Source organism: Falco cherrug, chromosome 15 (genome assembly GCF_023634085.1).
Source record: "Falco cherrug isolate bFalChe1 chromosome 15, bFalChe1.pri, whole genome shotgun sequence".
Lineage (NCBI taxonomy): Eukaryota > Metazoa > Chordata > Aves > Falconiformes > Falconidae > Falco > Falco cherrug.
This window is the reverse complement of record NC_073711.1, coordinates 5449067-5474672: the sequence shown is the minus strand read 5'-3', so window position 1 is coordinate 5474672 and position 25606 is coordinate 5449067. Positions and strand designations below refer to the sequence as shown.

The following is a 25606-nucleotide window of genomic DNA, read 5'->3' as shown; positions in this document are numbered from 1 at the left end:
CGTAACTTAAGAAAATAATAGTAAGAAACTCTATAAAGAGCCGGCTGAAACATATGGATTGTGAATGAACAGAAGAAGAAAGATCAGTTCACAACATTCATACAGTCCATTAGCCTCAAGTGGATGTACAAAGCCTATCTGAGCTTATCCTGGTTGGGGGCTCCCTAATTTCAAGGGAGCCATGCAGAGCCCACCCCTCAGCTAGCATCTTCTATGAAAGGGGTGAGCACCTAACCGCACCTGTGCTGAGCTTGTTTGCTGGAGCATCTTATAGATAGCTGGGAAATATACTGCCTTGTTGTCCAGACCTAAATTCCGTTTCATCAGTATAGGTAAAAAATGAGTGTGTGATTCAGAGTTTGGCTTCAGCTGACCCATGGGTTGAGTTCTTGCTGTTTGTTGTTGTAATTTCTATAGTTACACTGGAAGCACTCTGGGCATTTAGGTATTTTGGCTGCCGAAACTCAGAAATAACTAGTTGGAATAAAAGTGTTAATAGTCTGATGGCTGTGTGTGAGTCATAGACACAGTGGCCTTTGAGACAAAAGAGAGATTGCTCCGAGTACAGCAGTGGAGAAAGCCCTTCCTCTGTGCAGCCTTACATGCTCAGTGCAGGTCAAACTTAAACTTCCTTACTCAGAGCACAAACAGCTCTTCTATTTATACAGTCCGAGCTCCCGTATCCCAAGATCCCTGTGTCACAGAATCATAGAATCGCAGAACCATTTAGGCTGGAGAGGACCTTTAAGATGATCCAACTGTTAACCTAACGCTGCCAAGTCCACCATTAAATCATGTCCCTAAATACCACATCTACACATCTTTTGAATACCTCCAGGAATGGTGACTCAGCCACTTCCACAGAAATATTTAAGGGATCGTTGCGAGGCTTGCAGAAGCAAAGCCTGCCTGGCTCTCACTGCTGAACCCCAGGGAGACTTCTTCCCGGGCAGCTCCTGGACAGGGAGAGGTTAATTGTGCCTGCTGGTTTTGCATGGCTCACTTGCAAATCAAAATTAATGTACATCCAACGTTCAACACCCAAGAAGATTTACACGTACCTCTCATGCACACGTTTACTTATGGTACTTACTTGTCCCTCCATGGCGCATGGCTTTTGCATTAGAAGAGGAAGTGTCCTCTCAGTTTCATACTATACACAATGTGTATGTTTCAAATTTATACTGTGAAATGGCATTTTTCAGAAAGAAAACCTTCACTGTCTTTGAACTGAGAAGATGTTAGATAGAAGCACATCACTTAGTTGGAGTCAAGACTCTCACTTCATCTTGCCAGGCACTGCTCAGACTTCGGGCAGCGAAAATGGCAGGGAAAACTTGGACCGTAGGCCCCAAAAATGCAGGCTCAATTCCTTTAAGTATTTTACTTTAAATGAGGTTAAGGATTATTCCTGAGCTTGCTGTGAAGCGTGTGCGTGAGTACATTCTTGAACGGGGATCTAAACTTGAAGGGCAAATGATTTGGTTGTAAATTATTTGGCTTTTTTTGGTACCCTCGGGAAACAGCCTGCAACAGCAGAGTTTCTGTCAGGTTGAATTTTGGAGGTTAAATACCGCACTTTATCCTTTTGGACTAGAGAGCCTGGGTCTTTCCTAATTGTGCTAACCATGCTGAAGTCTCAGGATCAAAGTGCTCTAAGGTGTTCCGTTTGCTCTGTGCTCTAACAGCCCTTATCTCACATCACTTTTTGTGGGATTCAGTTAGCAAAACCAGTGACTGTGAACTTCACACTTCTGCTTACAGCTCCTGCCACGATCATTGCTCTGTAGACAGAGCAGATCATGTTGAGTTTCATTGTCAGTGTGAAGACACAATACCAGGGGCTGTGGCATTACAGCGGCACGGCTTCCTGCTCTGCGGGCAAGCCTGGAACTAGGTCAAACAACAAAAGCAAGTTCTAGTTGAAGTATAAGAAGACACATATCTTAAGGAATGGGGCAGGGGGCTCTCAGCCCTGTCACCAACCTGCAGGCCATTTTTTGCAAAGAATTCCAGGAACTTCATGAGAATGCACATAGAAATTCAGGATAATCTAATCTTTTTGCTGACATGAAATTTGTCTGTTACCATGAAAGCATCTTGATGCAGAAGGACTGCACAGTGCCATGGTGTGGGATACCTGTCTAGGTTTGTGTCAGAGGCCCAAGAGCTCTGGACGGAAAAATAAACAAACCCTGGGGTGCTTTGTGATGAGGAGCAAAACCATGCAGAAAAAGGACTGAAGCCTTAAGCGAGTCTCTGTGTTTTTCTGTTATAGCAGAGAAACAGCCTGAGTCTACAGGGAGCTTAGCTGCAGTGTTTTGCATCTTTTTTTGGTGGTGTTTATTTTAGGGATTTGTTGTTGGTTGTGGTACGGTAAGACTGCTTTCACACCTACACACTGAATTATGGTATGCCTAGATAGACACCTTCATCGCTGGCCTGCTTTACACTTGCTCACTGAAGTGTGAACTGTTACATATATACCATGGCCTGGTCTTTTTAATGCTAAAGCGATATCAGGCATATTTGCATATTTGTTCTTAAAAAAAATTTCTAGGTATGTCCGAATTGTAACTGTAGTCACTAGCTTAGAGTCTGCTAACAGTGAGAGCAGGGGGAAAACCCATGTGCATGAGAAGCTCAAAAGAATCTGTTAACATGCTTTATTCTCATGATCTTTGTGGAGTTGTATGGTGGCTTTCTTACTGTACAGCAAGCAAAATCGTTTGGTTGAATTGTTGGAATGAAGGAGCAGTGAGAAAGATTCGGATATCTTTTAAACCGTGGGTGAGCAGATGCTCCATGCTGTGATGGTCCAGTACTGCGTTTTTGATGCATGTGATTGAGGGTAGAAAAAAAGCATTGCATGCAACACCATTGATTGTATGCTACAAGTTTTTTTTCAATCTGGGAGTGCTAGTAGTTTTATTTTTAATTTCAACAGAGTACTAATAGTTTTGTTTTTAATTTCAGTGGCTCCCCTTATGATACTTCTCCAAACTAGTCTGATCACCTTGAGGAAGTTTTCCTATATAGAGCATTAATTCACACAGAGCAGTGATATCACTGATTTTTATAATAATTTAAATGACAAGGTAGAAATCTTTGAATTAAATTATAATTTCTTAATCTCATTTTTTTCCACAGATGCTTTTTCATTTATGTCCTTGAAATACACTTTTACTAGTTGCTATGTAATGAATTACCACTAAATGGCGTTTTTAGAATAAAAGTGACACTTATTTTTGCTAACGGGGATACTGTATATCCATCCATAAATATCTAGGCATTTGTGTAGCTTAATATACAATTACTCATGTTCTTTATGTTAAAATTTTTCAGTTAAAGAGATACCATTCTGGAAAGCTTTCTTTCCCCAGCAGGGATTATTTTATGTGATTTGAAACAAGCTGCATTTGAATGGAACTGGAATTCAGTAAAAATGCACAAAAACATTTTTAAAGTTTTTTAAAAGATTTAGAATTAATAAATTATGTGAAATTACCTACATATAAACTACGTGGGTTTTTCTGTTAAATTTTTGACCCTATTTTGATTGCAGTTCTTTTTTTTTTTTTTTTTTTTAAAAAAAACATATTCAAACACAAAATTCCAGTTTCTTTGGCAGTACCTGTTTAGAAAGCAGTAAGTGAGATTTAATTAGAAGTCAGAACTTTAATACAAACTGATAAATTGCACAGTCCAGTACCAATTCCTTTGGCTGTTTGAGAACTGCTGTGCACTGAAGCTCAAAGGTGTGATGGTACCCTTCTTACCAAATTATACAATTTTAAAACTGTATATTTTATACATTATTATAATGTATAATGTATAAATCATATATATATATAATTTAAATATATAGACCATATTATAAATCACGTATGCTGATACATATCAATAACACGCCTGGATTCCCTTGAAGCTGAAAACCTGTGAACAGTGTCTGTGCATAGAAGTGTTAAGTATGTTGAACTTGGGTGTTATTTACAGCAGAAATGTGACTTGGCTTTGGGACAGCTTTGCTTTTGCTGGGCAGGAAGAGCTGAATCGTTTATTTCTTAGCCACTATGAAACACACTCACGATCAGAAACAGCACAGACAGAACCACCAGCTGCAGAGGTGGAGAAAGCTGTTGTCCTGGTCCTGTCCAAGCAGGGCAAGCTGATACCAGCAGCAAATACCTGCTGATAGCCAAGCAGGGAGGAGGCAGGGCTTGTAGCTGGGCTGGCCTGGACACCCCCTGAGTATCCCCCAGTGCCAGGGGATCGCCAGCTGGCACTGCTTGAAGTTTGGTGTCCAGAAGAGTACAAAATTACCTTTTTCAGCCAAGGGTCCTGCCCACCAGGTGATACATGTTCAGTTGTTCAAAGCGGTGTTAGTAAAGGCCAAGATCATTCCTACTCCAAATTTTAAGTCAGAAGCAGCCAGTCTGTGGGTGAGTCACACAGGAATACACCAGCACACATGACTTCTATGTAGTGACTTTGCCTACTGGTGAGTAAAATACAAGAAACAATTAAAAGCTTGCTTTGAAAAGTCTTTGTTTGAAGTACGTTTCCTTAATTCTTTGGGAGCTCCCAACAGATCTGCCGAATGGCAAGGGACCATCTAGGTTGGGTCTTAGCTTGCCTTTACCAGCAGTGGCACCGTATGTCAGAGCTGGTGTGTGGAAGGACAGTAATGACAGCTCAAGTGCCAAACCATCATGTAAAAGCTTTATCTAGGGCTTAAGATGGAGCCTGTCCCGGTTGCGCAGGCTGGCGCTTATTTACCTGGGAGCAACTGGAACCATTGCAAGTGCCATTACAAATTCCAGTGTACTAGCTGTGATTGTAAACTCCTTGGATCAAAACCCATCTTTTTGGGGGTTTAATATTTTTGTCTAGTGCAACAGAGTCATCGATGAAGGCCATCAAGGAGTATTACAACATCGTGTCTGCATCTAACCCTTTTTTGGATTCCCAGGGATGCACAGGTTTGTCAGACTGTAGGTATTATCTTCTTTCATGGTTGGCAAGAGTGCAATCCAGTGCCTTTCTCCAGGTGTCCTCCCACCCCAGCCAGTGCCAGAGCTATCAGCTTAGCAAAGGTGATGCGGCTTCTTCTGTCTTCAGCCACTTGTGCTGAAAACATCTGACCTGGCAATGTCACTTTTAAAGGCTGCTAAAGTCAGCTAAAGATGTAACGAAAAAGATACAGAAGACTGTTAAAGATGCAGGGAAAGCAGAGCAGTCCTCCCTCACCTCAGCCTCAGCGTCTGCCCAGCATCACTGACTGTGGTGGCTGCAGAGGCAGAGGAAAGCTGGAGGAGGAGGAGGAGGGGGAAGCTTACACAACTATTACTTGCTCTCATCATCCCAAAGGACCAATTTTCAGACCATTACCTACTTTCCCACACATGCAGACACACACACTTCACTGATCTGGAGAGGACTTATAAGTTAGCATCTGAGAAATAATTATCAGTATGCAGACACCATTTGCTTTAGGGGTTGCTAGTTGTTCTCCAGGAATGGCTAATGCCGAAACCCAGAAGCAGCCTGGGCCCAGTTGTCCTACTGGAGAAAATGTATGGTGCTATCAGCTTATTTTTCTCTAAGGCACATGTGGTGTCTCTGGGATCTTTTAAATCTGTCTTCGGATTAGTCACAGAGCAGAGGCTTTCTCCGTTCTTAAGCCAGCCCGACAGACACAGCTATCTAGCGAGCCAGACTAGCCCTCTCCAGCACAATCGCAGGAAGTTATTCCAAGCCTCAGACAAATCCCATTTCTATCTCTGGAAGAGTAAAAGGTCAAAAAACACCAGGCTGTAGCTCTGCCAGCAATAGCAGCCCCAGCGGTTGCAGCATCGTGGCGGGGCTGTGCGGAGTGGAGCACAGGCGCAGGGCTGCCTCCCGCCATGGCTCTGCCCTCCTGCAGACATGGTGGCTCCTGCCCACGCGTCTCCAGGAGGAGGTGGAGGTGCATGCGGCTCGGAAAGGCCTTCACAGGCCACGTCATTCCACAGGCAACCCTGGGAGAGGGGCAAAGGAAAGCGTAACTACCAGGTTACCAAAGCAGACTTTCCCTGCGAGTCAGCGGAGCCCTCTGGTCCCGGCTACCGTATTACTGTTGGCATCCAGCCACATCCCCATCCTCTCCCAGCCATAGGCAGCTTAATTAGCACAAGTCTTGATTAGCTCTTGCCCTCTGCTTGCAGTGTACTAGCAAAACAGGAGCCTTCAAGGGCTCTCTGCAGTTCTTTAGCAGCAACCAGGTGCCTCCAAGGGCCAGCTCTCCGAGCTGCCCTGGCCTGGCCATGCCTGCCACGCAGTGCTTTGGACGCTTTGCTGTTGCAGTGGCAGTGCCTGCAATCAAAGCAGGGACATGAGGCATTCCCTTTCATCATTCCTCGCTGTTCTCTTAGGATTTCAGTAATGGCCTCTTCCCTCCTGTTGCTTTGCTGACTTTTCTGTTTGGCTATAGCAAAGAAGATACCTCATAACAACGCATACAATGGCCAGCCCACGGCCTGATGATTCAGAGCGTGATGGGGCTACTCCACCCACAGTAAAAACTTCGGTGTGATTTGGAGAAACCCTTGCCTGAGGTGCTGGGAGGACTGCCATACCGGCCATGCCTCCCTCATCCCAGGGCAGGGGTTTGCTTTCAGCACTCTGCCAGTTGTGGTGACGTGAAACACTGCAGATGGAGCTGCTCCTCACCGAGGCTTTTCCTGCTGAGCTGAAAAGTCCAGTCCTTTGCATGATCTCTGCAGTTCATTTTTTATTTGTCCTTCCTTCAGCTTTCCTGCTCCTCCCATTACTGCCCTTCCAATTTTCTTGCCCATTTGGGGGTCCCCTACTCTCTCTTTGTAGCTCTCACTTTACTTCATGTTGCTCTACTTTTGCTTTGCTCCTAGGACATAAACACCCTTGAAATGACTCCTGTTTAAACACAGCCTTCATCCCTCCTCCCATCACTACCTACAAGCACCAACAGGACTGTGATACCCACATGCTGTCACTCCTAAATTAACCAGGCAGGAATCTAAATGGCAGAACCAGGGGGGGCAAAACATTGCCTGCCAAAACAGAAGTGCATTTGAGACCTTTTAATAAAAGAGACCTAGAGCTCCTGTATGCATGTGCAGGACTACAGAGAACAGCACTTAGAAAGAGCGGTGGCTAAGGGCTGCATTGGTGCCGATACAGGTGTCAGCTGCGCTGTCCCCGCTGCTGGGGCACCTGCTGGCACCCAGGTACCTCGGCTGCCTTGGAAATATGTTTGAGTCACTTGCTGAAAAACCTTGCAGCCCTATTCCCCACCAGTGCCAGACAGCTTACTCTCCTCCAGGAATCTGTATTCTTTGTAAATAGGGCTGAACTGACCCACACGGCTCCCAACCGCCACATTTCAACTGAGGGCAGCAACAGGGAAAGTCCTATTTGTTTTTCTCTAATAGACTGAACACTGTGGGTTCAGCCCAGAGCCAAGGATGTTTCATACAGTTTCTTTGTTGTAAATCTGTCTGCCTCCACACCCTCCCTAAGACAAATGCTCTGAGCAGCAGTTTCTTTGCCAGTGCGAAGGCACTGACTGTCAAGGATCTTCACTCTTTGAAGCAAGCTGAAAGCGAATCGTTGGGCACAAACCTTCAGTTATTTAACCGTTCTGCAGCTAGGGCATCGCTGGTGGGAGGACAAGGACAATTCGGTGTTGACTGCAGTGGGAGTGCAGTGCCCTCGGCACAGGCAGGAGGGCCCTGTGGATTAACTCTGCTCACACATTCAGCTGATCAGGGAATGGTTATAGCTGTGGTTTATAGTGTATATAGTTTTTATGTGCCTGCTTTGTGGTTTGAGTAGATCTCAGTGTATAAGGCTGTCATGGCATTTCTCTTTCTCTGTCTTCACAGATCTATCCCATGGGATTAGAAACAATAAGACCCACTTAAAAACTGAAAATGAGATTACATGATTTCAAAAATCAGCAAAGGAACTCCAAGTCAGCCTGAATTTCACTTCAGCTCCTGTTCTGCAGTTCAGGTTGACAGCGTCATGTTAGCATTAGCATTAGCCACGCTTACATTCACTTCCTTCTGAAGCATATGCAAGCACTGCAGACTACGTAGTGGCCTGTATGCTTCCAGTTTTGAGGATTTATAAAGTTTGCGCTGGGTGAGCTATGGTTTTCAGACCAATTGACAAACTCTTGCTGCCAGAGGAAAGCAGAACACAGACTTTTCATGGTCATTACCAGGGTCAACAAGGGGCCCTTCACCCTGACACAGCACTTGGCCTCACCAGCTGGTTGGAGTTGCATCATCCTGGGGAGCCCTGCAGCCTCACCAGGGCTAGAGCCAGATGTGCTTCAGGTGTTCCAGATGTGCCTCAGATGCTCCCTCCATTTCAGGGTGCAGGGGGAGCAAATGTACAGATATTTACCCCAGGGCAGAAGGTGTGTAGGTGACTGTTGCACAGGGCTGGTGGCACTGCCCTGCTGTGTGCAGGGGGCTGTGACGGCATCGTCACTCACAGGCACTGAGGTGAGGTGGGGTAACAGGGAGGAAAGGGGATGGCCAAGGAGCTAGTGGAGCTCGTCATATTCCCCACTTTCTTACAGCCTTGACATAGGAGAAGGCAGCTGGATGGAGGCGTGACAGGCCCCGCCAGCCTCATGCTTGTGGGACACAGCAGCCTGGGTCTGAAGGATCCCTCATTTCTTTAGCTGCAGGCACCAGAAGGGCGCGGGGAGGCACCTTTCCCTGCAGCAGCATCCCGTTTACCTCTGGGGAGCATGATGCCATGGGTTTCTCCAGTGCCAGTTCATTCAGCACCAGCAGCAGGGGGGATGGGACTTCCCCACACAGCAGCAGTCTGGTCTCGATGCCTTCTCCTCCTCCCCAGTCCTTGATGCCTCCAGGGAGCCCTGGTGGTCCCGCCCTGACTGGGGTGTGCAGTGGGGAGGCAGCCAGCAGCCCCACGCAGAAAATGATGCAGTCACAGACTGCATCCATGTCCTTACTGCTCCTTGGTGACCTCATTTTCTGGGTGTAGCTCAGAGTGCAAAAAACACAAAAAAAAAGGGGATAGGGAAGGGAGGAGAAGAGATAGAGAAGAAGTTGCAGAAAAGCAGAAATAAATGCTGTAGTTTTGAAAATGACTGTGGAAAAACCCAGCTGGCTCATTGTCCTCACTTTTGTAACAGTAACATTGATCCTATTTCACCATCCCACAAGCACATACTCTTCTGATAGTTTTACAGTTTTAGAAAGATTAAGATCCGGATAAGCTGCACAACGCCACTGCCTTCAACTGCGTTTACCAGTTTACATTTACTAAGAATCTGGCTTTTGGTGTTTCATAGATTAGTGTGCTGACAGTTTGAAAAATGATAGAAAGGGAGCTATTACCCTTCTCCCACATTGCTCATATTTAAGATATTGCTGAGCACATTAATTGCACGTTGTTCCCAATAGATCAAGCTGAACTTTCATTTCTGAAATCTGTTTTTACTCCCAAACTGTTTCACTATTTGTGGAGTTTGGCAGAGAGTTTGACTCCTGCTGTACTTGCAAAAAATCTGCATTAGAACATACTGACAACTGGCTGAACATAACCCCAAAGAGAAGGCACCTGCTCAGGAAAGCTGGCCCATCCTTTTGCAAGCTGCAGCTGCACGGAGGAACCGGCACATTTTGGCCGTGCCTGAGGAGCCAGACAGTGTGTGGGGACAGGCTTACCAGTTCCCTCCAGCCTGGGCTGCTCTGGGGCAAGCCCCACCACTTGCATCTGTCATGACGCAGATATCACAGAAGTGTCACCATGCCATCAGTCACCCCACAGCGATGAACCACTCTGGATGTGAAATCCGTGGGGTTCTGCAGAAATGAGCTCTTTCTTCCTCTCTTTCTCTCCATCCCATCTGGTGAGCCCTTGCTGCCCTCCCTGGCACCCAGCAGCCCTCCCACGATTTTACACGCGTGGGACCTGGCCCTTCATGGCACAGGGAGGACCGTCTGGTGAGGAGCGGCCCCGCTCCTGCCCTTGCCATTCCCCGTGGCCGGTGTGGGGAAGTTTAGATATTGCACTGGCACAGGGTCAGGGTGGGCAGCAGGGAGGCCGATGTGGATGCACAGCCAGGCAGGGCAGTGCAGTGCATCACACCTTGTTGTAATGCTGCATCGAACTTGGGCTTTGTACACCACAGAGACAGCAGGACACTACCCAGTACTAGATTAGGCACATTCCTGAGCAACACCCATCTGCTGCCCACAGGCCAGCAAGTAGGAAGCTCGTTTGGGGCATCCTGAACTTGCTGCCTGGGTTGTGCACTGCTATAGCCACCTGAAAACCCAAGCTGTCCAGGCAAAGCTGGCGTTTGGCAAGTCCAGGGGATTTCCTAGGAAATAAATCATGGTGCACAGTTGTTTTTAGTGCTGCTGTGATCAGAGTGCGAGCCTGTAAATATGAGGACATACCAGAATTTGGAGTGTTAATGATAAAGTGTGCAATGTGCCAAATGTAATTGTTTTCCTTTTGCAGCCTGTTATATTCAGATGTTGAGGAAATGATTTAATATTTCTGAATATGTTGTGATTTCATCGTTTGATTCAGCAAGGGAAGTTTGAGAAGGCATGCAAATTAAGATAAACATTAAATATGCTGTTAGTACTTTATTTGCCATGCTAAGTTTTTTCTTATAGCAGTGCTCTACAGGGTATGACAGCCCAGGGCACATAGATGTCTTCACGTCCAGACAGAAGTTGCAGCAGTAACAGGGGCCTGAAAAAACTTAACCAGTATGTGACTTGCAATTGGAAGGACCAGTCTCAGGAGGTGAGAATAGAAAGGGCTGAGGATGAGTGATACAGCTGAAGACCCAGGCGCAGTCTTGAGGCCACTGGGTTCGTGCCCTGGTGCTCATTCCCAGCTCTGTCAGAGCGCTGAGCTCCACGGGCTGGTGTGAAGTAGGCAGAGAACAAAACAATACACTGAGAAAAAAAGCGCAGGTCTGCAGAATTTCACAGGCAGCATTGCCTTCACACAGCAGAGCGGTGAAATGCACAATTATCTCCTAAGCATGGGAAGTTTACATGATGAATGTTTGGATACATGAGCTGACTTTAACCAGCTGACTTTGTGAAATGCACCTAAAACGTGAAGGAAAGCGGAGCTCGCACGGTGTTATTTCTTCAAACCTTTAGCCCTAAACCCCCTGTTTTCTTGGATGAGACGCGGGGCACAATGGCAACAAAAAACAATTCTGAAAATTCAAGAGAGAATTCTTAAGCAAACAAAAGAAGACCTGGCACAGGGAGCATTGTTTATAGTTTTCGTAACATTTATGTATTTTAAAATAAAAAATGACAGGCAGTGGATGCTGTATATTATGACCCATATGAGTGATGACCACTTTTCCACAAACTAAGGAGAATGAAAAAATAATTCAAAAAATGTTTAAAAAACAGCTCAGCCTCCTGTGAAGTGTAAAGCACAGATTAATTTAGGACAGCTTTTAAAGAAGAAAACCCAGTTTTGGAAACGTAACACTGCCTAGCAGAATACTTAAGGGTAAAGCAACACAATTTAGTTGATGAGAAGACAAGCTGAAAACAGCAGAACTGCAATCAAAATAGATTTTAAAATTCCTTAGTGTAGCTCATTTTCTAATATTGTACTTTGAAATGAGAAAATGGATGCAAAACCAGCTATTGAGCTCTTCCAGCCTCCTTCAGTGTTGTTGAGGTTTAGCTCAACCCCCTCAAGGGGTAGCATGGGGCACCCAATATACACCCCCCCAAAACACATTGGTGCTTGTGTACATGCAATATAGGAACAGACTTCACCCAACACATTTCACCATGTGTTTTGATTTGTGTCTTACCCACACTCTTTAATGCAATTATGATATTTACTAAATAGGTCTTACAAATAAATTCTAGTTTATAATCTGGTTTGTTTTCTGTAAATATTCAGTGGGGGAATCTGGCCAGTGATGTCTGGCTTAGGCTGAGCATCTGAATCACACAGCACTGTTTCCAGTTTGAGAGTAGAGAGACCCAATTTCTTGAATCACAGTTCTGTGACAAATACAGACCTTTCCAAATTCCAGCTTATTTCATAAGCCTGCCTAGCCCCCAGACAGAGTCTTTAACCATGCCTGAAGCCACCAGTAGGTGTTTGCTCTCTGGCTGGAGAAAATGCAGTGTTGAGGGCAGCCTGTGCGTAAGCCACAAAACCCAGGCTAGACCCATGAAGGGAGAGTTAATCTTCTGATGTGGCTGACAGAAAAGCTCCTCGTCAGTCCAGAGGCAGATTTGCTTTATTCAGATAATTTCTTCATACCGTGTTTCCATTTTTGGGAATTGCATTTCTCAGATCTTCCTGTCAAAAGGAGGACCTGGCCCCCTCAGAGCATATGGGAGCTTTGCCATTTGCATCAGTGGAGTTTAAATGTCACCGCAAAGGCCGGGAGGTTCCCATGGGACTGATTTCAAGCCAATCTGTAGATCCCAGTGGAGATCTTCAGAGCCTGTATAGCTAGGAGCATGCAGTGAAATCCATGCCCCCCTCCACATGTCTAAATCCAGAGGTCATCTGGATGCTAGATAGTGGTTGTTACAGTAGTGGACCTATTTCTTTTTTCTTTCTATGTTTGTACGTATGTCCAGAAAGAATGGTTCTTATTTCGAGCAAATGTGACCTGCTTTCTAAGACAAGTTCTCCCACACACATGCGCCTCCTCCCTGTTTTTCTGCTTGCCTCCTGCACACTTCCTTTCTCTGGGCAATTTTAGGAGTGAAATGCAGTGCAGAGGTCAAAGACTTTGCGGCGTGTAGCTGTGAATTCAATAAGAACGTAAAAAAAAACTGTCCAGATTTGGATGTGGAGAATACATCTGATTACTCCTGTGCGCCCGAGCTGGGAGATCAGCTGAGCTGCTGAGCAAAACCCTGAAGGCGGGTTCATTTCCCTACACCGAACCACATTGTTATGATCAGGCAGAAGTGTTACAGCGTAAACATCTGTGGCTTTTATTCTGATCCTGCTGCTACTCTGGTTTGCTTCATTACATCTGACAGCGTGTTGTTGAAGGGTTTAGTTTAAAAAAAAAAAAAAGCCGCGGTGTTGTGGTCCCTTACTAAAAGAGTCCTTTTGCCCCGTTTCCTGTTTATGTCGGAGCCGTCACATCATGTGAGCACAGACAGTTGTAGATAGGCTGCGTGACTGTTGCTGACCTCACACCACATGTTCAGTTAACAAGGTGAAACAGCAAAATTTGTTCTGTTTGTGTAAAGAATACTGAGAAAACTGCCAGTTCCAAGTAAAATAGGAGAGGGACTCCCGATAGCCCGAGGCAGGGGGCAATCTCCAGGCAGTTCTTTCTGGTCTTTAACTGCTTTGCACATCTGTATTTATGTCATGCTTGTGAGTTACAAGAAAGGGGATTAGCCCCAACTCCATTTCTTTCCTTAGTGAAGCAGTTTTGGAGTCCTTCCATAAAAGCTATTAGTTTAGCAAATTTGCTCAAGATTTTTCCAAACTTCAGTCCCTTTGGTATATATGTTTTCCTATACTTGCTTCCAAAAATGACTGAAAATTCCTGTGACTTAGCTAGCTTCAGTTATCCACCAGATGATTATGCCCAGCATTTGCATTTCAGAACTGTTGTTCTTTGAACAGTCTGGGAGCAACCTAATTTTGATTAAGATCCCAAGGATCTGTGCAGAGCCTTCTAAAAAACCTTTACGATTATGCAAGACACTTGGATTAAAGCCATTCTAAGAAACTGAAATTTACCTCTATTCAAGGTTATATCTTACTACTATTATGATATTAAATAATTTATTTTGAACAAGTCGGAGAGATCTTAAGGTTTTCCAGGCCATTTTACAGAAGTAGTTTCCATTTAACAGTAGGAATCCCTATTGTGCCGCGTGAGGTTTCAGTGGTACTTTTCCCACTAACAGAAAACAAAGTTATGTTCTTCAATCCAGGAAGGCCTGTATCAGTGTCTTGGTTCCTCCTTTCTCCCTGTTTTCAACTTGTTTCTGTCAAAAGCCCAATCCTGCATCCTGAAAATCAGAATTTTATTTTCTAACTAAACCAGGGGAGTGGCACCAAGCCAGACCGGCGGTTTTCTGTCTGTTGACCTCTGCTACCTTGAACAGGTCAATAAGGATTTCAGATGGAAAATTTGCACCATAAACTGGTTGAAGCCAAACACACAGGTGTGAGTGCGTACCTGTGGGTGTACAGGTAAGCATCCCTATTATCAGGAACACAGAGGCAGGTGTATCCCTGTGACAGGTGAACAAATCACAGCATATGTGGTATGTAATGACCATGTACCAGTTGGCAAGTGCTTTAGCATTTAAAGGTGAAAAAAAACACTCTAGAAATTTAAGCTGCGTTCAGGATGATAATAATGTCATTTTAGATACTACACATAAACATGCTGTGAGGGAACATGGAACTAAAACTCTTGGCTAGCTGATGAGGCTGTAAACATCCTCATGTAAAGAGTCCTGCCTGTAAGTCTTCACTGTCAGGGATCTTAAATGCCTGCAAAAATGTAGCAGCAGTCAGAAGGTGTCATTTGGGGGGCAGCTTAAAAGAATTAATGTTTCACTGTGCCTGCCCTCAGGAAGGAGAAAATGTGCCAGAGGAGAGGAGGGTGTGGGAGGAGACCCTTGAATGGCTTTAATCACTTAAGCCCTGTCTTCTGCTGCTGGGACCTCTGCTCTGAGCTGTGACCTACTTTACATCTTCATTAAAAGTGAAAAAACAGACAAAATGAAACAGAAAGGAGAGTATAAGGATGCTCATGATGTGAATCATGTCCACCCCTGGCTACCCCAGCAGTTCAGTACCTCCCACCTGGCATCACGGATGCTTGGGCTGCAGCATGCGGGGATCCAGGGGGACAGGGTCCACCTGCCTGCCCAGGGCAGGGGCAAGGCCAGCTGGCCAAAATCAGCTTCCCTCCAGCCAGGACTTTGGCTCACCCATCACAGCATCATTTTGAGGAGGGCTGGTGGCCTGTGGAAGCGCTGGCACGCCAGGCGGTGGGTGGCCAACCCCGTGCTGAGGCTGTACCAAGAGCCTTGTGGCTACCTGGGCTCTGCCGCACCTGGAGGCTTCCCGAGCTTGCGTGGATCTCACACCGCAGCTGGCTTTCTTTTCTTCAGCTTGATTTTTCATCAGTTGTCCAGATCCCTTCGGGTGCTGCTTTATAACGACACTGAGCCACAAAAATTTCAGTTGCTTCCTGAAAACATGTGAGATTGTCTTTACCGTCTTGTTAGTCCCAATGAAACATGGCCAAGCACAGGGCGGGAGTTACTTTATGTTTTTATTAATACCAACTGTGTCTTTTTAGTGGCGCCCTGCAGATGCTGTCGAGATTGCTGGCTGGCTCTGGTCTGTTGGTGCTCCTTGAGAAACCCCACTTGGCCACCAGCCTCTCCCTGGGAGGTACAAGCCTCCAGGACACGGCTGGGTTTCTGCCCTGTGGTGGCAGTTAGCTGTAATTTCATAATGACTGATCCTTAAGCTTTCTATAAATGAGCTCAAAGGGGCCTGCACGTATTGCAGGGCAGCTGTTAACAAGAAAAACTCCAAGCTTTCAGCACCACTGCTGTCAAAATAGGAGGAAGAATAGAGAAGTCATGCCCTGGGCTGATGGGGGGGGAGGGTAGCTTATTTACTTCATGCTTGTCTCAAGATTTCACTGTTAAATGAATCCACTGAAATAGGATTGCCATCCTGCCACCCTTTCTTGGGTGTTTTGTTGCATGGATTTCACAGGTAAGGCTTTATCGGCCTGGAGGCATTTCCATAGGTGGGGGACAGGAGGGAGCAGCAAGCTGGGGGAAGCCTTGGCCGGGATGGTTCGATCCTGCCCCAGGGCAGGGCAGGCAGGCAGCGCTCTGAAGCCATTTGACACATGGCAGTCCCCCCAAGCAACGTGGGAGCCATGGTGTTTTTCTGGTGTGGCAGGGTTTGTTGTAGCTGGGATCAAAGCCGGTGAATTCTTCCCCATAGGAAGATCTTGTGGGATGAGATGCCCGGTCAGCATCTTCCCCTGCAAAGCTCAGGGACCCGTCTGGGTGGCATGACCACAGCGGCAGCATTTCTTTTCTGCTGGAGAGCCCCTCGAGACCCACCTGGCAGGAGGCATGGGGACAGCAAGGACAGAGAGGACAGCAGTGCTGTTCCCCTTCAGCCAGCAGCGTCATGTCAAGCAATTCCTACTTGCATGAGCAGCATGGGGATGCTCTGTCACATTGCCAGTGTCCTCAGACGAAACCTTTAATCATAATGTTTGTGAGCAGCACAGTTCCCGTTTCTTTACTGCTCTTATCAAAGGACAGGGGACATGAGTGAAATGACATTTCTTCATCCAAGCATCTGCCTCCTTCCTCCCGCCCCAAAATGCAGTGGTGTTATTATTAATTTTACTGATAGAACTTGTTTTCTTATCTTCCATAAGGTTTTTAAGAACTTAGAACTCCCAGGTTTTTGGGTCACTATGACTTTGACCCTTCATGCCCAAATGAACCCATTAGCTTCACAAAGAATCTGCATGTTTATTAAAAAAGAGTGACTCATTCTGTTGCAGATGTTTGTATATGTAAAGCACCATAAATATTATGGATTATGATGTAGACCAGGCAACAGGAATGTGTGTAGGTTAGCAGGCAACGTATGACTCTAGGACTTTTTCTCCTTTTCATAGTGCGTGTGATTTTTTCTTCACAAACCACAGGTTTCTTTTTTTGAGAAACAGAAACAAAGGAAACCTCTCTGCTACAGGACGTCTTCTTAGATGCTTTATTACAAAGCTTTCATCACACTTACAGCGCAGGAAATTTTTTGGTTAGTGTTTTTAGTCAATTAATGTATCTGTATCACCTTGAAAGGAAGACGGTATTTCCCCTTCTACTATGCACCCATTGCATCTCCTCTGAGGAAGACTCACGCTGGCTTTCCTGAAACAAGGTTTATTTAGAGTCATAATGAAGCTACCACAATCAGAAAGACGAGTGACTCAATAAAGGATTCACGACTTAGCAGATGGAAATAGTGTTGGGCTGTAGTCTGTCCTGAACTCATTGTATGATGGTCCTTTGTACAGGATGAGCCAGACCCTTTGTGCTAGTCTTGTATTGGAAGTTATTTTGTGTGGGAACACTGGTTAGCTCAGAGCTTTTTCCCACCATAGCTGAGCTCTAACCTTGAGAAAACAGAGCTGTAGTGGGCATGAACAGGCAGCAGAGGGGAGAGCTCATGCCTTTCCAGTACCCATGGGAATGCACCTCAGCTTCCGGGCACCCAAGCAAAGGGAGAAAAAAACTCCTGCAGAAAACTTCTCCTTCTGTTCTCTAGGTTAAATAGAAATACACACCTGTGGAGGCAGAGGAAGGTCCTAAGGGAGGAGTATTCCTCTCTGAATTTGAGTATTTATTGTTTTTTCTTTCCCAGCCATAAAGCATGAGTTTCAGCCTCTCTGTGCTGAAGAAGTTTGTGAGATGTGAGTAGAAAATAAGGGAAACCAGACAGCAAGGGAGAAAAAAATCTAACAGAAGCGTTAAACCAGTGGGTGATGGGCAATGAGCTCAGCTGCTCCCAGAGCGCTGCATGGAGACACACTGGAAGGGACAAGCAGGCAGCCTCATTAGGGAGAGATTTATTATGCAGAGCTGATGGGAGCTGCAGACCGACAGCCACAACTGAAATAGCAAAACCATAACTCCAGCTGGGGGACAGACTGGGTGGTTTAAGAGGTCTTTCTCATCTCAGATTTCTGCAAGGGAGTTAATCGAGTGCTATTACTGAGCAACGCAGGCTACCAAGCAGAAGGGGTGAGCCCTTCTGCCGGGGTCTCGTGGGCTGAGAAGTGTGAGCTGTGCAGGGCTGGCTCTTTTCTCTTGAAAGAGTGGCACAAATAGCACCCAACAATGTCCTCAGCTCTTTGAACGCAAGAACGCAAGGGAGCTGGTCCTGACGCCTTCTCTCTTGCAGCAACCTTACTCTGCAGTCCCAACACCTCCTGCTCCGTGCAGGCAGGGGAAACTCTTAACTTACATAGTCATAATGGGCTTAGGCATCAGCTGCTTGAAAACCTGTCTACATATGAATTTTAACTTCCTCTTTTAAGTCATTTATAGGAAATGCTATAAAGTTCCGCCTAATTTTTTTGCCCAAGAATATGTTTTTAAATTGTTCTTTAAAAAAAAATACAAGCTTTTAAAACTTGTGTCTCAAGTGCTGGCACTCCTGTAGGACTATTATCCTGCAGATCTGCTAGTCTTCTTGCCCCGAGGATGCCTTGCGGCTCAGGGTGGCAGAACCGCGGTGAGTAGCAGGAGGAGCACTGTGCACACAGGCACTCCCAGTCCTCGGCCAGACCCTTCTCTGGTGGGACTTGCTGCTTTCTCATTCCAAGGGAGTTTGCAGGGTCAGAGCAATCCCAAATAGTCAAACCTTTCACGGTCCTCCCCATCACTGAGCGCTCAAACTCTTCTTTCAGCGCCAGAGCTCCCCGCAGCAGGCTGGGGCTGAGCACATGTCCTTTGCCCAGGAACCAGTACTCATCCGCTGTTCGTCCTGCTTCCCCATGCCATCCCCTTTGCTGCGTTCTGTAAAATGAAGATTATCCTCATGGGGGAGTCATGAGCATTAATTTAGCTGGTAAAGAATTTCAAGTTTGTTGGCTATTCCGCATTTTGTTATTAAAACCAGAAAAAAACAACCCCCCCCAGACAAATTATATTTTAGGCCAGTTTACCTCATTTAGCTTGTGTGTGCTCTAATTAATGATTTAGATCTCAGATACTGGATAGTTTGTACATACAAAAGAGAATGGTGGTCCTCAGACAGAAGACAAGTGATGAAGGTCCTTGGCTAAACCTTCCCAGCGCAGGCGCTCAGCTCTCATTCTGGCCTTGTTTACCAGCTAGCTGGTTTTCCAGCACATAATAGGTTTGCTTGTGGCCTGTTTTATCTGACATTGCCATGGCGGAGCAAACATTCCCATGTAATAGCAGCCCTTTTTAAACCTCACACCACTTATGCAGCAGAAGCAGAGACATCAGATCGTGGAAGCAGTGATTGCTTTCTTAGAAACCCTGCTGAAATGGAAACACAGCTATTCCTTTTCCCTTGAGAAGCGGCTCTGGAATTCCCAAAGTGAAAAATTCAGGAGTGAGACGAAAACACTGATAGCTTGTGTTGCACAAAGCAACATGCTGGCATCCGACCAACACTGCTGCAAATTCTTTCTTCCTTTTGGCACTGAACTATTCCACTTACGAAGGGCAGATGAAAATTGTTCTAGATTTATGTTGGCTTTTGTTTGATTGTAGTTGTGCTTTTCTGATAAAGCCTTCTCTCTAATGCCAATAAAGCTTTGGAGGACATGTAAACATATCATCATCGTATCATGCCTTCATCAAAAAGGAACACATTTCAAGAGGCCCCCAAATAAATGTAGTATTTCTTCTGGATGCATAGATCCTTTCCATAGTGTGAGTGAGGAGCCTAGGCTGAATCCCAGGAATTGGTTCCTATTTAAGTATATAGGTTACTTCATCTCAACCATGGGAGTGCAATCTTTCACCCTTAAATAGATCCAAATTCTCTCATAAATTTGGCAGTGTGTGCAGCTCCAGACTAAATATTGTCAGATATTATTGGCTCTGATCAGCTGAAATAAATCCCTCCTCACCACAGCTCCACCGCCCTGGCCCTGCTGGCTCCTCAGCTGCCCCCACCAGCCTCAAGCTGCTGCAGGGGCTCGAAGATGCTCTCTAGCCTGACACCGGCACCCTGCAGCAAACGCAGGAACTGGTCCTCTGGGCAAAGGCTCGCAGTGGTAGCGACTGTGCCGTACAAACCACGAGGAGGAAGGTATTGCAGCAGTACAAGGGTGCAGGGTGAGCATGCACACAGTGCCACCCGGGACTGGAGGGAGCGGGGAGCAGAGCTCCTTGCTCTACCACAGGGTACTGGCACAGCGCATCCTTCCCCAGCAAGGGGTCTGTGAGCTGTGGGGACCCCCATCCAGCCCCGGGCAGGCGCTCAGCACCTTTCATCGTGGTGCTGGCATAGGTGCAGCTTCTGGGTTGGGTGAGGGATGGGGAAGGGGAGGAAGGCACATGCTGTACCATACAGCGTCCTGGTCTGTGGGCGAAGGTCACACTGCAAAGACAGAAAACCGGGGATGGTGGGAAGAACCAGAAGAGGGGAAGGAAGAGGCAGCCTTGTGACTGGTAAATGGAAAACGAAAACTACCTAGAGCATATCACTATGTAAAACCCCACCATGCCCTGCCATGGGGCTGGGGTGGGCACTGGAGAGGGGCTGCTGTGCGGCGTGCCTGCCTGCCTCGCAGGGCAGGGCTGGGGGGTGCCAGGCACCCTCTGTGCCTCTGGCCCAGGGCTGAGGAGCCCTGGCCCCAGCTCCAGCAGAGTGGACTGCATAGTACTTGAGCTGCCGGGGTCCCTGTGAGCTACAAGCTGCTGCTGACATCTTGTCTGGCCAAGGCCTGCCACAGCTGGGCTCCCAGCGACTCCAGCGTACTGCGTCCCCTTCCTCTGGGGAGAAGAGACACATAGCTCGTTGCAGGCAAATGGCAGGAAAATGAAGAGAGGATATTTGACTCTGGGAGATAAAAGCCTCATGCTGAAAGGTGTGCCAAAACCCCCTGCTTTGCCTACACTGTAGAGCAGGGTGAGTCCTTTTTATTGGTGATGGCAAACCTGCCTTCGTCGGTTTGCAGGCAAGCTGCAAGTGTCTCAGAAGCTTAGCACATCGTACACTCAGCATTGTAGGATAAGCAAAAATGTTTTGGAGCACATTTTGTGAGTAAAGGCACGCATTGATGAAAGTTTCAGAATGGAAATGAGCCACTGGGGGGAGACAGTGATGGGACTGGATGTGTCAGATGGGAGCAGAGGTGCAAAAGATTGTCTTCAACCCCACTCGCCGGTAGCTATGTTGGTAGCCAATGCCACTTTCTTCCCAGAGAGTGGAGGGGAAAAAAAGCCCAGAGAGCTGAGGTGCAACTGCACTCTGTGTGTGTGTGTGTGTCGATGCTGTTTGATGGTACAACAAAGCTGATGTTAAGAGCAAGCACCCAGGGGTGAGCTGGTCCCATTCCCCTCCCACCCTCCTACCCCCTTCCTGGTGCTTGGCCCAGGCAAGGCTGGGTGCTGGGGTGCCTGGCTTGCAGCACTCTCCATTTCCCAGCGTGGGATGAGGTGGTTTCTGCTGGGTTTGCTCCCATGAGAGAGCTCCCTTTGGTGGCAGGCAAGGAGCAGCCCTGGCACAGGGCAGTGGGCAAGCTTGTTGGGTGGTGCTGGCGAACTGCCCATCACCCTCGGCCACTGCCACCCTGCCGTGGCACCTGCACTGATTTCAAGAGGGGTTGAGTGCTTAAGCATCTTTAAAGACCTGCGCCTGCAAGTGCTGATTCACCCACGCTGCTGACTCAGGCTGTGCCTATATAAAGGCTGTCATCCCTCGGCGCCTCTGCCTGCCCTCGGCTCCAGGTCCAACAGCCAGCCGGTGGCACAGGCAGGGTATTTGCTCTGGTTCCTGTAGCTCACAGTGAGATACCACCATCAGTTTCAGAGCACATTAATGTTTGGGGCAATGTACAGCAGCAGCCAAGGGCTGTTAGCTTGTCCAAGCCTATGGTATCACCAAAGGGCAGTTCTTCGGTTCCTCTCCACCTCCCACCTTCTTGTGTGTTTCCTACAGCTCATGTGTTACCCTCACTTGAAAAAAACTACTCACTTTTCAGCCGTACAGGGAGCTGGCTGGCTGCATGGGCCCCGCTGCCAGCCTGGGGAAGGGAAGGCGAGGGTGGCCATGGGGGAGATGGAGAGGGGATGCCCCCTATTCCCCAGGGCAGTGCAGATCTGGGCAGCTATCTGGCATTATTTCCCCTCAGCTCCGTTGTCACGGCTGCCCAGCTATGACAGCCAGTGTTTTCTCACACAGCCTCAGCCCTGCTCTCCTCTCCCATCATAGGGCGCACTGACTGGGCACCTCTCCATCTCTTGCACCACCAGCCAGACAATAAGCCTGATCAAATTGTGTAGCTGCAGGTACAAAACCAAACCCAGTGGAGCCACAGCCACTCACACCATGCCAGAGCCAGCCCTCGCCTCCAAACGGAGGGACCGCGAGCCTTTCCACGAAGCACAGCTGCAGCTTGCTCCTTCCTCTCACCAGCTGCCCGGGTTGCACTGAAACTACAGACCCATTTAGACTCGTGAAAATTAAAATGCTAAGGAAATGAGGGCAGCTACTGGACCATCCTACCTAACAGTGTTGGACTGGCCACTGGCAGGTAGCCCGGAGCTAGCCCCAGCCCTGGGGCTGAGCTCCCACCTCCCCATAGCTAGTGGGTGCCGGCTAGGCAGGGTGTCCCCAGCTGCTCCCCCATCCCCTCCCGTCTCCTCCCATCCCTCCTCAGCTTGCTCATCTGCAGGTGATTTCCATCTGATTTCCATCCAGTTTCCATCAGAAGGAGACAGGTGTATTCAAGCTGCAGGGCTGGCAGTCTTGGGGAAGGAGTAAGAAGTGGTTTTGCAGTTTGGGGGGGGAGATGGGAGATTTAATGCCCAAGCAGCCTGTGTCTCTGGGAGGCAGAGGAACACGTCTTGTTTAGCTTACACTTCCTGAAGCATTTCCTTTTTGTTGTTTAGGGGTGTGAGGGGACCTTTCTGTTCTGATGCATCTGCAGGGTGTGCATTAATCCAGTATGGCACTTGGGTTGCAGGTGGTGGAGATGTGGACTCTTTCCGGGACTATACATGCCAGATACCTGCTGGGCTGTATTCTGCTGCTGGAGCTTGCTAGTTAGGAAGGTGTTTTCTCCATTAAATATTTTTTCTTTGTTCCTGTTTCCTTTGGTGGGGTGGGATGGGGTTTTTTTTCCAGGCTGCCACAAAATTAGACTTGTCTTAAATACCTCAGTAACCTATTATCTCTAGCTATTTTCAACTGAGACCAAATCGCTTTTGAGCCGCAACAAGTCATGAGGGCAAGAGTTAATTTTCTTTGTGCAATACACTTTGCATCTCACCTCTGCTCCCTGTTTATTCCTGATGTGACCACTCCTCCCTGCAAACCTCTCCTTTACATAGGCTGGTGGATGCTTGTTCAGCCTTGCAAGAGCTCCCTCTGTGATAGCTCATTCTCCAGTCCCTGTGTGTTGTTTTTGAAGGATCTTTTGCTTTCAAAATAGATTAAGGTACTGCCAAGCTGAACAGACTTACTTCTAGATAAGTCTTTGGAAGAGTATTGACAGGCTGTGAAAAGCTTGCTGCACTGCAAGGAAGACTTTTTTCAGTAAAAAAAAAGAAAAAGCCTTTTCTTGACAAATGATTGTTGCTATTTTTTGTTGATCATTTTAACTATCACCATGCCAATGGGAGCTCAGTGTCAGCAAAATCTGTAGTACCTGTATTGATCCTAAGCTGTAGCCAGTAAGGACTCTTGCATCTTAGCGAAAACATCCTGAACTCAAGTTATTTTGCCTTAAGGCCGAATGGTTGGCTGTCGTCAAACCAACAGACAGGTCCACTCTTTGCAAAATTACCTGAGTTTTGACTAGAACACAAGCTATCACCCAGATTGACATCCTTGTGACAAGTAATTTTGCAAAGAGCATTTGAATAAGGCTCAAGTAAGGAGGTTGTGGTTCAGATGTTTCTTTAACGAGATTTTAACTCTTACAAAGGCAACTAAAGCAGCCAGTGGCTGCAGGGTTATTGCAGGCACCTGGGCAGCTCCTGCACCTTGGTGGGCTGCCAGCTGAGCGGGGGCAGCTGCAGCTTTGGCTTCAGCTGCTCCCTGGCAGCCACCTGGACCTTGATGGCTTAGGCATGACTTTATCCAACAGTTTTTGTGGAGTTACATAAAGGGGAAGGTCCTAATGTCTTATTTCTTGTGGAACAGAGCTTGGGGTGGATTTCTTCTAGCCCTCAGAGCAGGCACATTTGTGATAGCTGTAATCAACACAGAGGCACTTGTGTTGTAGGTGAACAAAAACAGCTGCTGGAAAAGAGAAAATACGTTATTTTGCTCCTAGAAACTTGCACATAGCTTTTTAAAGTGTAGTCCTATGAGGACTTCATTTAAGCCTGTATGGGACCCATACCTTCAGTCAAGAGGGTCTAAAGACATCAGTGCTTACCAGGTTTGATTAGGGATGACTTCACTTGAAGCAGTACCTGTCTAAACAGGTGCCCTTCTGTAAGCTTTGTAAGTTTTCTGTTTAATTTTTTAGCACTACAATTCCCTTAAGTCCCCAGAGTAACTCCCCTTTGTTCTGGGCTTGAGGGAAGCTGCACAGGTCATCTGAAGCCCTTGGCTTTGCTGGGCAAAAGATATTTGTTGCCAGATATTAGCTTATGTACTGCAACACAGGGTGCAGTCCTAGATGTTTTCATTTCGCAAGGAAAAATGTGTTATAATCTCCCAGCAGATGAGGCGGTGCAGTATCAGATTGTTTGGGTCACAGCATGCTGGGAGGCTGAGGGGGAGAGGAGGGGAGAGGGCTTGCTCTTCTCAACCTCAAAAGGGACAACCCTCTGCCTTTTTTCCTATCGCAAATGCAAGCTGATAGCAAGCACTTCAAATCAAAGTCATGATTTGGCTGGCTTACCAAAACAACTGTAAAACCGAAAAGAAAATAAGTGTGTGTGGACTGATTGATGTACGATGTGGTTGGTGCTAAAAGGGCCCTGTCTGTGCCATTTGCAGGCATGGCGGAAGCGCTGGTTCGTGCTGCGCAGAGGCCGCATGAGCGGGAACCCAGATGTGCTGGAGTACTACAGGAACAACCACTCCAAAAAACCCATTCGGATCATCGACCTCAACGAGTGCGAAGTGCTGAAGCACTCGGGACCCAACTTCATCAAGAAGGAATTTCAGAACAACTTTGTCTTCATTGTGAGAACCACCTACCGCACCTTCTACCTGGTAGCCAAAACCGAGGAGGAGATGCAGATCTGGGTGCACAACATCAGCCAGATCTGTAACTTTGGACATCTAGAAGATGGTACAGGTAGGATCATGCTCATGCTTGTCTTGGGGGTTGGGAGAATGACCAGTGTCTGGGCTCCTCCACAGCAGCAGCCCGGGTGAGAGGAAGCAGGGACCTTGCTGGCTGCTTGGGCTGAGCGGGTGGTGTGGCACTTTGTTTCCTTTAGCTCCACACAGCACTGGGATGCTGCTAAACCCTGATTTGAAAGTTGTCAGGGATCTCGCTGCTGGGTAGGAATGTTTGCTGGCTGCTTGGTCTCACTTTGATGAAACAATTCCTGTTAGAACAAACAGCATGTCCTTAACAAGACAAGGTACTGTTTATGTGAAAAGCTGACTGAGTGTTATCTTCTGGGGCCATTTTTTTCAGTGCATGTCCCCTATTTATTTAGTTTGGCTTAATGTAAGACACCTGTTCCAGGGAAGTGTCATGCAAAACTCACATTTTCTCAGGCTTTGCTGGATGTGGAATGTGCACAGACTTGGGTGTATATACATCTACATAAATCACTGGCAAAACTGGGCTGTCTTAGTCCATTAATGAGAAGAA

General features: G+C 46.9%; 1 protein-coding gene across 6 annotated transcripts in view; it reads left to right on the top strand.

The window, feature by feature from the left end:
• GAB3 (GRB2 associated binding protein 3) overlaps positions 1-25606 on the top strand; it is a 69107-nt gene that overhangs the window by 21620 nt on the left and 21881 nt on the right. For all 6 annotated transcript variants that reach the window (XM_027803658.2, XM_014279059.3, XM_055727286.1 and 3 more), the window contains exon 2: positions 24775-25078. In XM_027803658.2, the coding sequence (XP_027659459.1) occupies positions 24775-25078 (304 nt within the window). The remainder of the gene's footprint in view (positions 1-24774; positions 25079-25606) is intronic.